The sequence below is a fragment of the Alosa pseudoharengus genome, unplaced genomic scaffold (assembly GCF_046254945.1).
Source record: "Alosa pseudoharengus isolate Yale_2024_CS ecotype anadromous, Long Island Sound unplaced genomic scaffold, YU_APseudo_1.1 YU_APseudo_1.1_scf_19, whole genome shotgun sequence".
NCBI classification, from domain to species: Eukaryota; Metazoa; Chordata; class Actinopteri; order Clupeiformes; family Clupeidae; genus Alosa; species Alosa pseudoharengus.
The window spans coordinates 33,944,874-33,959,700 of record NW_027468657.1 but is presented as its reverse complement, the minus strand read 5'-3'; the positions used below and the strand labels follow the sequence as shown (position 1 = coordinate 33,959,700).

General features: G+C 40.5%; 2 protein-coding genes across 2 annotated transcripts; both read left to right on the top strand.

Moving 5' to 3' along the window:
- The first annotated feature begins 3,232 nt into the window (after positions 1-3,232).
- Positions 3,233-5,763, top strand: cdx4 (caudal type homeobox 4). The gene is made up of 3 exons (XM_076293031.1): positions 3,233-3,668; positions 5,283-5,428; positions 5,530-5,763. The coding sequence occupies exons 1-3, from the start codon at positions 3,233-3,235 to the stop codon at positions 5,761-5,763; spliced, it is 816 nt and encodes a 271-aa protein (XP_076149146.1).
- Positions 5,764-7,315: 1,552 nt separating this feature from the next.
- On the top strand, positions 7,316-13,580 carry chic1 (cysteine-rich hydrophobic domain 1). The gene is made up of 6 exons (XM_076292516.1): positions 7,316-7,458; positions 8,402-8,456; positions 9,748-9,903; positions 11,026-11,082; positions 11,652-11,711; positions 12,024-13,580. The coding sequence occupies exons 1-6, from the start codon at positions 7,316-7,318 to the stop codon at positions 12,072-12,074; spliced, it is 522 nt and encodes a 173-aa protein (XP_076148631.1). The 3' UTR covers positions 12,075-13,580.
- Positions 13,581-14,827: the final 1,247 nt, after the last annotated feature.

The following is a 14,827-nucleotide window of genomic DNA, read 5'->3' as shown; positions in this document are numbered from 1 at the left end:
TAATGATGATACCCAAAATGCATGTCTGGCATAGCGACACCATCTGGCAACAGATAGATTGGCTATTTTAATGGTCTTATCTCTACCATCACATCAGTTTCACATCAGATTTGTTTCACATTTGGTGTTTGCACTTGCAAGTGTTCTGATTTTATGGGGGGCCATGTAGACTGATATGAATAGTTCCCATGGGTGAGATTAATGGTTTCCATGGGCAAAAACTCATGAAATATCCTCTATTCAAGGACAGTGATTTGGCCCGGGGACTCCATAGCGCCCCTCTATGTCATTAAGTCTTGTGGTCAGTAAATAGTTTCACCCACACAGAACAAAAGTTGTTAAGAGATGTGGACCTCCCTCAGAAGAGCATAACGAGCATGTGGACCCCACCCTCAGTGGGTAGACTGAAAGTAGTTTTATAGGATAATTTGACAACTGTTGCACTGGACATCACAAACGTTATATCATAAACTAGTTACTTGGAAGTGCATCATTGTACCCTACATATTTGCGGTGTAGTGCCACTTAGTGAATACCATCGTTGTAAAACGTCACACCCAACAGGAAGTGAGTAAGCGTTTCCAATGTATAAAACAAAAAGCAAAAACAAATAGCACACACATCAGATATGTGCATTTGACAAACGCACCACATGTGAGTGCATTGTTGGATTCCGAAAGGTTACGGGTCGCGGGCCCACCATCACCACTTGCGGCTATATTTTATTCATTTATTTTTACAATTTTTTCCTTTTTTCTAATGTGCAAGGACATAGTATATATTTGTCCTGCACCTGGCCTTTAGCAAGGTGGGATGTGCATAACATAACTCCTTCACTAAAATAACTATTAAAGCCCCTTTATTTTTTAGAGTGATAGCAGAGAGGGTCAACAAAAAAGTAGCATACCTTTGGCCATGACATGAAGTCAAATTCAGTGAAATCAATTCCTTCCACCTTGAATATGAGGTGGTGATGTGTATCTGTAACCTGCATTGTGTTTGGCATCCGTTACATATCCACTCGATGAGATTTATAGAATCAGACCCAAATAACAACTTTCCCTGGAACTTCTCAGACGTATGTCCTATCAGTGCTCCTATGCTCTGGCAAAAGTTAGAAAAAATATCAATACTGGTTTCTTAATGTCATGTTCTAAAAAGAACATCCACATAAATTCAGCTGTCAACAACTGACACATTTGTTCTATGCAGTGTATCTTGCTCTTACCCTTTACAGTAATGATATAACCGACGGACTTCTTTGAGCAACAAATATTAGCACAACAGTCTATGTCAAATTAACTAAATAAAATAATATTCAGACAAACATTTAGTTCTGATCTCGGTAGGTTTCACGTTTATGTCACCCCACCTCACGTCACCTTCCTTTCTTTGGTAGACATCGCCACCTTGAGGGAATATTCTGTAATTGCATGTTATCTCGGACCTACCGTCGTCGGCCACCAGAGGGCGAAATATAGTTAAGTAAAAAGGTCAAAGAACAAATGCGAAGATAAGAGTTCGGATGTCAGAGAAAGACATAGACAGACGGAAATAAGGAAAGGAAGGAAAGACAGAAGGAAACGCACGATCTAGCCACCGCAGATGTGTGTTGTGTTTATACGTTCATATCACTATGGCTTTCATGATGAGGGCTCCACATATGATATAATTTATGAACAACTGCTACTTCTTTATTATTTTCACGAATAAACAAGTAATATGTATAATGGACGCTCAGACAAACTCTAGAGGCTATAAGCTACTTTTACGATTTTTTCAAGCTGTCTGAACATCTGCCAGTGCGTTACAGTGTCTTAGAAAGGCTACACAAGTGACCTGCCCTACCCTACAGAAGTAGACTATAGACCTACGAAAGGCTACATTGCCATATTTGAATGATTACTATTGTGTATAAAACTTCTTATAGGAAAATATAAGTGTAGCCTATAGGCCTACGTGATTTAAATATTTTTAGCATGCAACGCCATAATAATTGCAAAACAGGTCGTCTTGGCCTTCTGTGTCTTTTCTGGTGACTGACTAAGTGGCAGGTTTCGGGAGGGTAGTCTAATTGCATAGGTAAAGTCTGCGTAAGTGCAAACTGTCACTGCCACTGCAAATTGATTAATAAGCAGCTAATATCGCCAATTTGGAGTCACGTAAATTCACTCAACGATTTGGGGTGAAATAATCGAATGACTTCTTAAATGGCACGCACACGTATTGGTTCTTTCATGGCGTGGGAGCCCTAGTCTGATAAACTACATGATTCCCTTCAACCGGAATTAGCTGTGAAGTGTGACCTCTAAGTGTAAATGTGTGAACACAATCGAATGTGAAAAGTTCGCCCAACTACAGGAGCTGCCACATCTCTGCAACAGAAGATCTTAGGCGAGAAACGTGGCTTGGGTAGGCTACTCTGCAGAAGTTCCATTCCCAAGTTACAACTCGCTCTCCAACGGCCTTGCTTGACTTAAACGCTAATATGTAATTGCCATTGCAAATCGTTTTATGTCATTGTTTGCCTCATCAGGGCAATATAGTGCTATTATTATTGTAGCCAATTCTAAAACTACAAATGTCATGTGATTTAAAATAATAATAATGATATTATTATATATATATATATATATATATATAGGCCTATATATTAAAAAAGTAAAATATAGGCTGATAAACATAATATTCATAATTATTTCTAGTGTTCTTATTGTTGATGATAATTATGATGGTGCTGATGACGAGATTTTCTTCTACTTTTAAATAAATAAAAATGTTTAATCTCATCATGGTGCAGACATGACATAGACTAAAACCATGGTTTTTAAATGAATCTTACTCATTATGTCAAATATAGGCCTATGCTTTCAGACCAACGTCTATCAATGTACTCTTCTTAATTGTTTTCCTCAGTTGCTGCATACAAACGACGCTAGGGGAATCTGGCCACGGCGGCGTTATTGGGCCTTCATTTGAATGCAAATCTGAAGGGTTTGAAGTCTTGTCTGACGTCAGGAAGAACTTGGTATACCTTAGCCGCCACCACCTTGTCAACAGACCCACATCATGTTTGACTGACCCAACGCAAGGACTACGTCGCATCAACATTCTGCGGAGCTTCTTTGGACTAGAGGTCTAAAGAGTCAACAGGTTGATTTGTGTTAACTAGCCAGTTGTATGGCTAGTATGTTGCCTTAAAAACGTTTTTTGGATATTAAAAAATCGAATCATGTATGTGGGATATCTTTTGGATAAAGAGAGCAGCATGTACCACCAAGGACCTGTACGTCGTTCCAGCATCAATTTACCACCACAGAACTTCGTTTCAACACCTCAATATTCTGATTTTACTGGATATCATCATGTGCCCAACATGGACACGCATCATCAATCTACGGGGGCATGGGGAGCTCCTTATGGTGCACCAAGGGAGGACTGGGGTGCCTATAGTCTGGGACCCCCTAATACTATATCGGCACCCATGAGCAATTCTTCCACGGGACAAGTTTCCTATTGCTCAACTGATTACAATCCCATGCACGCTCCAGGATCTGCTGTATTACCTCCACCTACAGAAAATATATCCGCGGCCCAGCTTTCTCCAGACAGAGAAAAGCGCAATTCCTATCAGTGGATGAGCAAAACTGTCCAGTCGTCTTCAACAGGTGAGTTTGATTTTTTTTTTTAAATGTCTTTTTATTACTAACTGCATGCTGTCATAAGCATTTCTAAAATAGTGGCAGATAGTTCTGCTTGTGTCTGGCGGACAAAATTGTGTTAAGATATCATTGTTGTTGAGATATCATTTTAATAGGCCTGCCGAACCTCTTGTGCTTTATTTCATCAAAGGTTTTAGGTCATCAGGTAATGAAGATGCAGGTAATTCATTTATTAATAAACAATAAACATGCGGGTAATTCATTGCATCTTCAGTAATTACATTAAGATAGGGTGGCTGAAATGATATTAGGGTATCCATGAATAGCATAGAAAATTGCTTGATGTGGTTATGTCATCTTGTAGGCCTAAGTTGATTGTGCAGGTAGTTGCGCTGTGGTTCAATGACAATTTGACATATACAGAAAATGCTGAAAATGAATTACTCTTTGCTAAAAAGGACATGTGTGTGTCATTATAAGTACTTTATGTATTAAATCTCAATGTAGGCCTATTAGTCATACATTGTCGGGATTTTTAAAAATCTAATATAGGCCATGACATGAACATAAATCTATTTTTTATCATGTTAACAGTTGTCAGTAGAAGTAGGCCTAGGTGTTGGGAAATGGCGCCAGGCTTACTTGTAATGCTAATTTCTCAACTCCTGTAAACTGAATGTGAGGTCTACGTTTCCCATCTACATTGTCCCACGTTTTTGGGTTATCTATCGTGTTCAGGCGGCGGCCCCCTTTAACACCTCCTTTTTACTTTGATATGCACCAAGTGTCTTCCTCTGTCTCGGTTCTTCAAAAGTCATGCTGCCGGAAAAGGGTGACAATTTTCACAGCATATAAAGATCGCCTGTCCCTGGTGCATGTTAAAATTAAGTGGTTTGATGCAACATGAAAACAATTCCCTCAAATCAAATCAATAATTTCAACTAGTTCGTTCAAAATGATCATCAAAATAGACAATGAATAAATAAAACGAAAACAACAAGTTGATCACGACCCCCCCCCCCCCCCCCCCCCCACACACACACACAAAAAATATACCTTTCATAAACAATTTCCAACCACTAACTGAATATAGTCTATACCTGTGGCTGACAAAGCTATATGTTGATGTATTAGCCTACATGTTGTTGAGTTAAAATTTTCCTAAATCAAACAACGTTACCAGACCATAAGGAAAGGATCTGAGATAGTATCGCCTTGTAACCCTCTGTGGGTCGTGTGTTGCTTTTTTAACACCTTCGTGGAGTTTGGGTAATATCTCCAAGTCTCTTTGTTCGGCAGTTTGTTCATAACTTGACTTCAAAGAAGATCACAAGCACAATTAACATAACTGGCCGAGGCGAAATGGCGCACGACGCACAATGGCTCCAATTTGCTATTTATCGCTCTTGCTAATATTTTGAACTGCTATAGGGCTTTGCCAACATCTTTGGCCTATATATATATTATATATATTTAAGTCACACTTAAATTCAGTGCATTCCACTTAGCACAGAAAAGCACAGACACGTTTTTTAAACTAATGTATTCTGTATAAGGTAGCAAAATAATTGTATGCTTATTTGATGCGGTGTAAATTAAATCAATCTGTTTTAATTCTAGGCAAAACAAGAACAAAAGAGAAATATCGGGTGGTGTACACCGATCATCAGAGGCTTGAATTGGAGAAGGAATTCCATTTTAACCGTTACATCACCATCAGACGAAAGGCAGAGCTGGCGGTGAGCCTCGGACTTTCAGAGCGACAGGTAATGTATGAAATGTGGCCTATGCCATGCCAGTTCAGTTCAGTCACATAAAACTTTATGGCTACTTCGATTCCATATCTGACGTCTTTGAATTTTCACAGGTGAAGATATGGTTCCAAAATCGCAGAGCCAAGGAGCGAAAGTTAATCAAAAAGAAAATGGGCCAATCTGACGGCAGCGGAGGGTCTGTACATAGTGACCCAGGTTCGGTGAGCCCTCTACCTGTGCCTGGGTCTCTGAGTCCGTCGGATATACATGGTTCACTCTATCCACCAACAGGCATGAACACCTTACCATCGATGAGGAACATACAACAAGTTACTGTTACACAGTAAATTCGAACTTGGGATCATCCAATTTAATCGAGCACTCCGCACGCTGAAAGGACAGTGCGCATGACTTAGCCTATGTGGTCCTCATGGATTATAAAATTCTACGAGACGTCTTGAAGATCACATCTTGTGGATTAAAACAAGGAACAATCAAGTTTTATTTGCAACGCAATGCAGGAGGCTCTTGACATATCATTTTAATAGAATAGTTTTTTTTATATAAAAAAAAGAAAGCATTGTACGTCTGGTCAAAAAACTAAATATTTTAATGGTTTGTTTTGTGTTTGATCAATTAAGATATAAATATCGTTTTCTTGTCTGTGGTGAGTGTATAGGTGTTTGTAAATAAATACGAAAATCCGGTACAGTGTTTTACGAATGTTAAATGTCTAAAGTGCTTGCCAATATGCAATATTGCCCCATTTTTTTCACAAGCACACTTTCACATTGTTTTAAATGAAAGAGGGGTGAACTACCAGTGATTCAGGTCGTTGTGTGATGTGGTCATATGTAAATAAATTGCTTTTACAAGTAACTTACATAAATCTCTTCTTCCTTTCAGACAGGGCTACTGAGAAACGTTGTTGATTGCTTGGGTATTTCTTACAGGCAACAAAATTTATCTGGGTCCAAAATTTGAAATGAATTATGTCAACTCAGGAAAAAAAGTTACAATTATAAGGTGTACAATATGTGTATAATAATGTTCAAAGTGAGATTTTATGAAGCTAGTGTATTTCCTTCTGAAATAACAATAGGCCTACTTTTCCTCAAATAGGCTCCACTGAACTTTTGCTCACTTCCATTCACCATTCAGACTGTTAGGCTTGTCAAAGATGTAGGTACCTAGTCAACCTAGACTTTCCAAAGGTCACATAATGTAGCCTAAGCCTAGTTTCACTCTTTTCTCACACTGTACAAAGGTTAGTCCTACTGCTCAAAACAATCATAACAAAGTTAAGGCAGACCAAAGGTAGGCATTTGGCTACTCATAGTCTACCAGTGCTAGGTTTTTGGCTACCTGTTCCCATAATTTTGCCATATTAGAAACTCAGTTTAATAGCAAATTATCCACCATCTGCCTTAGCCTCTTTCAGTGGTCCAGAGCCAAATGCACAAATTTGAAAAATGGGCCCCCACATAGCCTATTTTCTGCCTGGGAAGAAAACATAATATGGATAGGGTATTATTAAGAGTTGCCTAGCCATTTGCGCTATATACAACTTCAATCTGCTATGGTGTAAGTGTAAGCTAAATCTTAGCCTAGGCCTACATTTCAAGAGCAGTGTGCTTTTCACTAGGCCTACCATAAAACGTTTCTTTCAGTTTAATATTAAAAGCAATAAGCCTAGCCGCCCGTGCCTTTTCGCGAACTGAAAAATGTGGCCTACAGAAGTAATTACATTTTGCAAAGGCCAATAACTGATACATTGTATCCCTCTTCAGCTATTTCCTATTTCACTGGCTACATTGTAATAATTTCCCGCGCCACCTGTGCTCTGGTGGCGCGTGTGAACACATTGCCTGATGTCATCTTGGAAGCGCTAGAGACGTCATGAGCGTCTTACTGCCCAACATGGCGGACTTTGATACCATTTATGAGTTAGACGAAGAAGATGAACGGATTGTTAGTGAAGAGCACCTCGCAAGATACTGCCCCGAACCTGTCATCATGCGAGGAGCTGGACACATCACCGTGTAAGTTAGTCGTTAGTCCAGGATATCGGTAACGATTGTTAATTGAACATTGGTAGGTCAGCTAGCTTCTCTGCTAACCAAGGCCAAACCAAACCAATGTGTAGAACGAATGTTCTGTTTCTTGACAGTAATCACTTTTAGGCAAAGCATTGTCTCTGACAACTATTCAGTCGTGCGAGCAATGATTTATTGCTTTATTGCAAGCCATGCATAAATTCTGCCCCGTTACTCGTAAGGACGTTAGCTAGCTAACGTTACATTATGACTTCAAAACAAGTATGGACCATCTAGTAAACTGTCAATCCACAATCTGACCATCAGTTACCTTTTTGAATACCCGATTTTGTTCTTTGCTAAAACAAATGTCACGATAAAAAAAGGAAAAGTCAAAGAGCAATGAAAATATGTATTTATTGCTGTAGGCGTTTCTATAAGCTAGTATGCACATGTCACAATCGGCTGTCTTACAGTTATAGTATTTCAGGTTTAGGGCCCAGACCAGAGGACTCGTAAAGGTTAAAGATAACTTTTTCTATCATAATTTAATTTTCTCTAATTTCATATTCGGGCAACCCATATATTCGTCGTATTAGACTCATACTCGCCTGCTACAAGAAACACATCATCCTCGATTCTAAGTGTAGTTTAACATTCAGAAATGCACAATACCTCAAATGCCAACAAACGACTTCTCTCGCTCTCTCCCTCACACTCTCACACACACACACCACACACATGCAGAGAAACAGTGTTGATTGCATGCACACCATTGTGTTTCCAAGTAATTTCAGGTTTGTTTGATTGAAGCAGTAGTTCATGCTACATACATACAAACAACACACCAATAAATTATGGTATATTCTACTATTCTACTTTTTATTGATATTGGTAATCAGCCATTCTAATTCATGTTTCTGAACCTTTTCATGTTTTATATCTACAGGTTTGGCCTGAGCAATAAGTTTGATACAGAATTTCCTTCAGTTCTCACAGGAAAGGTAATGTACAATTTAGTATTTATCTCTAGTCTGGGCTAATCAGTTAGCTACAATTGATTGAGCACAACTGAACAAAGCAATGGTTGAATAATATGAATTAAATGTTCTCATTTTAAGACGCAGAAGTGTATAATTGCATAATTATACACATTACTATACATTAATAAAGGCAGCTGTAATATTGTCAGATTATAAATTAATTGTCCTTCATAGCATAGCTGCTAGTTTTTCTTACAGATGTTTTGTTACAATCAGATGTAACCGGCCCCCCCCCCCCCCCTGCTGTGGCACATTGGAGAGTTGTACACAAGAGTGTTCACATTTCCAAAAATGAAAATTACTTTATCCTTCTATCATTGGTGACTGCTATTGTTCCCATAAGCCTTTGACAAATCAAGCAGTCCTTAATTTGCTCTTTCAAGCCTTTTGAGTGTCTCCAATCTGATAGTAATGCATCTGCAGTCATGCACGTCAGTGTGTCTAATGCTAGCTGATTGTGCCGTGGCACTGCCCTGTCAATAAGTAAGCTATCTCTGTGTCCTCCGTTGGTCGGGACCTGGTGCTGGGAGGACACAACTCCAGGTGACAAAATAATGACATAAAAGACTGGGGTGCGCACAAGAAAGAGGAGCTTCCTGGGTCAGACACAGAAACACAAAAAGGCTGGAGGGGGCAGAACAGGCCGAGGGAAGTGCGGGGCAATAAAATGTAGCTCCAGTATTGTGACCCTGGGTGACATGTGATGGATGAGGTCACGATTATGATGATTGAAGGGTGCGGATCAGGCCTGCTGGGCTTTATTTCGAGGTCTTTCTCTGTTTGCAAAGAGACCTTTGCATCCTGTCATAAAAGATTACGACCCCAGTTTTATGGCGTACATACCCAGAGAGAGGAATGAGCATCCATTCATGTTGTTTAGACGGCACAGCCACAGGCCATGAGCTTATCTGCCCTTTTTGTTCCCTACTTTGCCCTGACACTACAAGAGGTTGGTTAGCTAGTTAAAAGCACACAACTGAAGATCTCATCTGATATCTGAAAATCTCCACAGACCTCCGCCTATATATTCTTTCCCTCTTTCTATGCTATACCCCAGTTGGGAGAAGATCTGAGATTTGTACATCAAACAACACAGTCACAGACCTCCATTTTTCCACCCATTTCTCCATCATATTAATATTGCGATCAGAAGAAAAAGAATGACGCACAAAGCACAAAACGCTCTGTCCCTCTGCCCCTCGCCTCATGCACCCTCATCACCCTCTTCTTCTCCTCTCTCTGCACGGCGCAGGTGGCCCCAGAGGAGTTCAAGACCAGCATCAGCCGGGTGAACGCCTGTCTGAAGAAGAACCTGCCCGTCAATGTGAAGTGGCTTCTGTGTGGCTGTCTGTGCTGCTGCTGCACTGTGGGCTGCAGTCTGTGGCCCGTCATCTGTCTCAACAAGAGAGTGAGTCTCCAGCCTTTGTGCTTGAGTCTGGGTTATGGTCCTTTGGTTATGGCCCTTTGGTCAGGGTTATAGTCCTTATGTTCCCCTCTTCGAGAACTCTCTTGCATCCGAGGCAGAGTGACATAGCCTGGCCCCGCCCGCCTAGTCATTTTCATCTCACTGAGTAACTTGTTTGGTTACTCTCAACGTGTTTACTTTTCCCTCCGTCACCTGGATGGTGGGTCAATTAGCGACACAAAAGGGGATGACATTCATTTAAAAATCGAAAGTGGTTGCGGTAAATCGGTAGTAGGAAATATCAAAAAATTAAAAACATCAAAAAATGACATGCAGAAGAATGTGTCAGTTTATACAGCAAAGGTATCATTGTTTCCTGACTGCTTATATGCTTCATTATCAGTTTGTAAAACGGTCAGGCAAAGTAGGAAGTAACGTTAGGAATCCCTGATCAATGTGATTGATAAGGCTGGACTAATGATTTCAAAGTTAACACTGCGCTGAGTTAAGTCTATTCCCATGCTAGTGTATATTTCCCAATTGTGAGTACCAAGACTCAAATCTGTCTTTTATCTTAAATATTCTATGCTGCTTATTTATTGTTTAGCCTGCACCAGAGTTTTTCCTTAATGTAATATTTAGAGCCAGGATTTACAATGACATTTTTTACTGTTTGTTTTGAACTCCCTTTTTTCACCGCCTGACAATCGGTCGGCCCAGGTTTGATTTTTGCTTGATTTGGGCTCAGTACAAACCTTAGTAGTGCTGTGAACAGTGTTAGTCATATGGTTATCTCTGAAAATAACATGTGAGCGTACAGAAAAGAAAACATTATTGTCGATCAAAGTGGTTTTGTTTCATAATCCATTATGATGTAAGATTGCCATATCCATCATTTACCTGTAGAGGAATAATCTTGGGTATTGATATAGGGTAGTGGTGTTTACGTGTTGTTGTGGGCCATGGTGTAGAAATTATGAGCTGTTTAAAGAGCTTTAGTCCATAAATTGCTCTTCCCAACTGGGGATTTTGTTGTCCTTTACTGACAGAGTGATTTACCTGTGCAGAACTGTGTGTGTGTGTGTGTGTGTGTGTGTGTGTGTGTGTGTGTGTTTATTTCCGCAGACAAGAAGATCTATTCAGAAGTTGTTAGAATGGGAAAACAATCGATTGTATCACAAGGTAAGCAGAACACAGTCAGGCGATCGGCCACACATCAAACCCTAATGTTGGCAACATACAAAGTGTCAAATGCTGACCCCATAGGTTAAGTCTTCCTGGTGAAAGTTTTTAAGAGTGAATTTAAGAGTGTTGTGAACAGTCATTGTTAACACGGGTCAACTTTGACCCTTCCAAGCACTCATTTCCCTTGCAGACATTGCTGTCTGATCCATTGATAGAGGCCTGAGAGTGCCACCAGTGGTCTATAGAGGTCAACAGTTTAGAGAAGGGTAAAAAAGCCACGTTAATTGTGTTGTGTCTCGTGATGGACAGCCAGTAGCCGCGCAGACACATTACCAAAACCACTTGGAGCACTGACCACTCACTGACCCCTCCAGACAGTCCAGGCCTCAAGGCCCTGAAAGACTAGAAGAAAACATCCTTACAGACCTCAGGTGCTCAGTCAGATTTGGTGACTGATGTAGAGAGCAGGCTCTTCCTGTGTGTCTGTGTGTGTGTCTGTGTGTGTGTGTGGCTGTAGTTGGCCTCTGGGTAGCTCTGTGTGACTCTGTAACCCTGTTCCTCACCAGCTGGGACTGCACTGGAAACTCAGCAAGAGGAAATGTGAGAGCAGCAACATGATGGAATATGTGAGTGAGAACTTAGTTCTGCTGTCAGTATGATTATGCAGTGATATTTATAAACGTGTGTACTTCTAGAAGGCAATTGTAACTAGCCCTATTATCAAAGAGGAATTGCACACCAGTTGTGTCATTTTGATTAGTACATTCATTCTAATGCTGGTTCAATGCTAGAGGAAAACACACCGTTGATATGATTTAAAAATCTGGTGGTTTTATTTTATTGATATGCAGCAAAGTATATTTCTGTGATTTTGTGCACTGTTACATTTTCCCCCTTATTTCTGTCTCATCTGCCTATATTCATCCTTGTTTCCACAGGTGATTCTTATAGAATTCTTACCCAAATATCCCATTTTTCGGCCAGACTGAGGAGCCGGCGGGCAGATTCTGGTGTTGTATCCCTCTCTCCCATCCTTAGTGCCTTGTACATATGTTGGACTGAGGGTCATCACTGGCATCTGGACAGCTCCCCTCCACACCCTAACCCAACCTCTTGTCTCCCCTCCCCGTACCTTGTACAGTAGAAGTTGCAACACTGTCACTTTGTTTTAGAGCAGATTTTGCACATTTCCTGATGTAGTAGAAACGCTCCTTTTGTTGCACTGAAAAACATTTGGTTTTGTTACATACGATGACAATTGTATTCTCAAGACAAAAAGACAACAGAGAACTGAAACTGTTTAAAAGTGCATTTACCCCAAAGAGCCATCAGTCCTCTTCACATGTTGTATCAAGATATCTTTGTAAGAAAAGGTCACCTTTTGGTGCGTATTTGCCTTATGTTCAATGACAACCTTTTTTTCTAACGAGATGAGTGTTACGGGAGGATTTGCTGTATAGAACTTGTTTTACCGTTTAACAGGTTCTGCTGTGAGGTTTTGGGCATTGCCTTCTAAAACCAGTTGTTCTTTCCCCACATCGGGGAAAAGCAGGTGTGGAATGGTCTGGATGCTTGGTCTAGGACTTGACAGAAGTCAGCACCATGGTTTTCCTGCACTTTTGGAGATTCTCCTCGGGCTACGTGTAGGGGGGATGTCACATGACTGACTTGTAAATATATATTTGGATAAGCTGTACAGTGTGGTATGCCATGTTTACATAATGTTTAGCAGAGTTCATTTGTCTTTTTGTTTTGCCAATATATACCTGTACTATAGATTTGTTAATGAACAAGTGTCTCCATAATGTCTCCAAGTGATATTGACCCGTGTACCTTAGAAAGCCATAACCTTTGATGTACATATTGCCAGAGTTTAAGGCTGAACATTGCACTTGAGTGATGGAGGAGGTGAGGGTGCCTGTCCACTCTCTGGCTGACTCCCAGAGACTGGGCCTTTTACACTGATACCCACTGGCTGTGGAAGCATGGTCATGCCAACCAAGGAAGCCATTTCACAACAAGCAGAAGTGTCATCTATTTCAACTCAAGTGTCAACATGTGATGGTTTCCTTTTCCATTTAAAAAAAAAAACCCTGCACTTTGTTGTATCCTCTCTCTCCTGCCATTTTCAATGCGTCATAGTCTTGGGGTTAACCTTTCACATTTTACTTATGTTGTTGATGTGCTAACTGTGCCACATGTGGACACTGTCTAGCACTCGCTGAGGAAATTTGCCCTCTGAAGTGTGTCACTCACCAGTTAATCTCCCTCCCTTTATATGTAGTCAGCCCGCTGCATTAGAGTGCCTCTCGGACTTGTAGATGAACCTTGGAGAAGAGCTGTGCTCAAGGACAATGGTTTAATTTGCCATTAATATATCGGTCTAACAGGGAGTCAGAAATCTCCTCTCAGTATTGGTCCTGTTACAGAGTTCTTGTAAATGTCATTACCCAATCCTAGGGAAAAGGCTTAAATAAATGGTTGATTTTTACTTCTCTTTTCCCAAAACTGGCTTTTGTGTTTTATGTTTTACGAATTGATTCTGTCATCTACAAACATTTAAAGATGGGTATTTAAAATGCATGGCTTATAATACCTTCTCCCTTATATACATAGCAATAACTGTAGTTGTTAGATTATTGTTAAAAAAAACATACTGCTTGTAAAATGACAGGATTATAGCACAGTTACACTTTAGGTGATCTAATGGGCTAACTATGGCCTCATGCTCTGACAATTTGTTTTGCTTAACAAGGTGTTGAATCGTTAACACCCAAGGCACTAATTGCTTACCACTTTAAAAAAATTAAGACAGGTTTGTAGCTACTTCTGACACCACCCAACCCCCCTCTCCAGTGCAGGCAGTGCTTGGCAGGCACCCTGGCTCTGGTGTGGGACCGAGGCAAAGAATCCTCAAGGAATATTCCCCTTACTTACAGAACTGTATAGTAATGTCCAGAGGGTGCTCCAGATATATGTTCTGGGATGAACAAAAAATATTGCATTCAGGCTCCATTATGTTAACATTGAAATTCTCTCATGCTGACATTGTTTGAATACACCAATGTTGACTATTAAAATCTAATATCTAAAATCTAAAATGTTAAAAACCAAGCTACTATCAGTTAGACAAACAAACATGAACATCAAACTTGAAATCCTCCCAAAAGACATCCTGGTACCCAACTTGCCCCCAGGGGGCAGTGTCTCATATGCTGAACTGAACTGACCATTGGGGGAGGAAGGGCAAAACCAGTATCTTGGCATTACAGTAGGTGGGAAACTTCAGACTATTGTCTGGAGTCCATGAGGGCACTGTAGAGTGTTGCTCAGAGTGTAGTGGTGGCATATCTGTTTGCACCTCCTGTTTTCTTTACGGCAGCTGCTGCCTCCACATCTGTAGCAGCAGGGAGGCGACAAACATCTGAGAGAATGTGCCAGAACAGAGGCCCTCCACACCGCCAGAGGGGGTTTCACTGAGGCTTTTGTGCAGTGAAGTCCCCAACACTTGTAAATCACAGCTGACATCTCTCCCTTGAAATATGATTTGTTTATGTGTTATATAGTTGAATTATTGTCTCTGTGCCCTTTGGTCTGGTGATGGCACAAATTGATCAGTGTACCGATTGTTCGATGTTATTCCACAAATATAAACATAAACAAACACATTCACTACAGCTAAACATCATTTGATGTTTTCCATTGCTAAGGCACATTGTATTTTGACCCCTACATACATGTT

Bases quoted from the DNA above. Each gene is read 5' to 3' on its own strand.
- cdx4 (XM_076293031.1), top strand. From the start codon at position 3,233: ATGTATGTGGGATATCTTTTGGATAAAGAGAGCAGCATGTACCACCAA. The intron at 3,669-5,282 runs GTGAGTTTGATT...TTTTAATTCTAG, and splicing joins TGTCCAGTCGTCTTCAACAG to GCAAAACAAGAACAAAAGAG. The intron at 5,429-5,529 runs GTAATGTATGAA...GAATTTTCACAG, and splicing joins TCGGACTTTCAGAGCGACAG to GTGAAGATATGGTTCCAAAA.
- chic1 (XM_076292516.1), top strand. From the start codon at position 7,316: ATGAGCGTCTTACTGCCCAACATGGCGGACTTTGATACCATTTATGAG. The intron at 9,904-11,025 runs GTGAGTCTCCAG...TTATTTCCGCAG, and splicing joins TCATCTGTCTCAACAAGAGA to ACAAGAAGATCTATTCAGAA. The intron at 11,083-11,651 runs GTAAGCAGAACA...GTTCCTCACCAG, and splicing joins ACAATCGATTGTATCACAAG to CTGGGACTGCACTGGAAACT.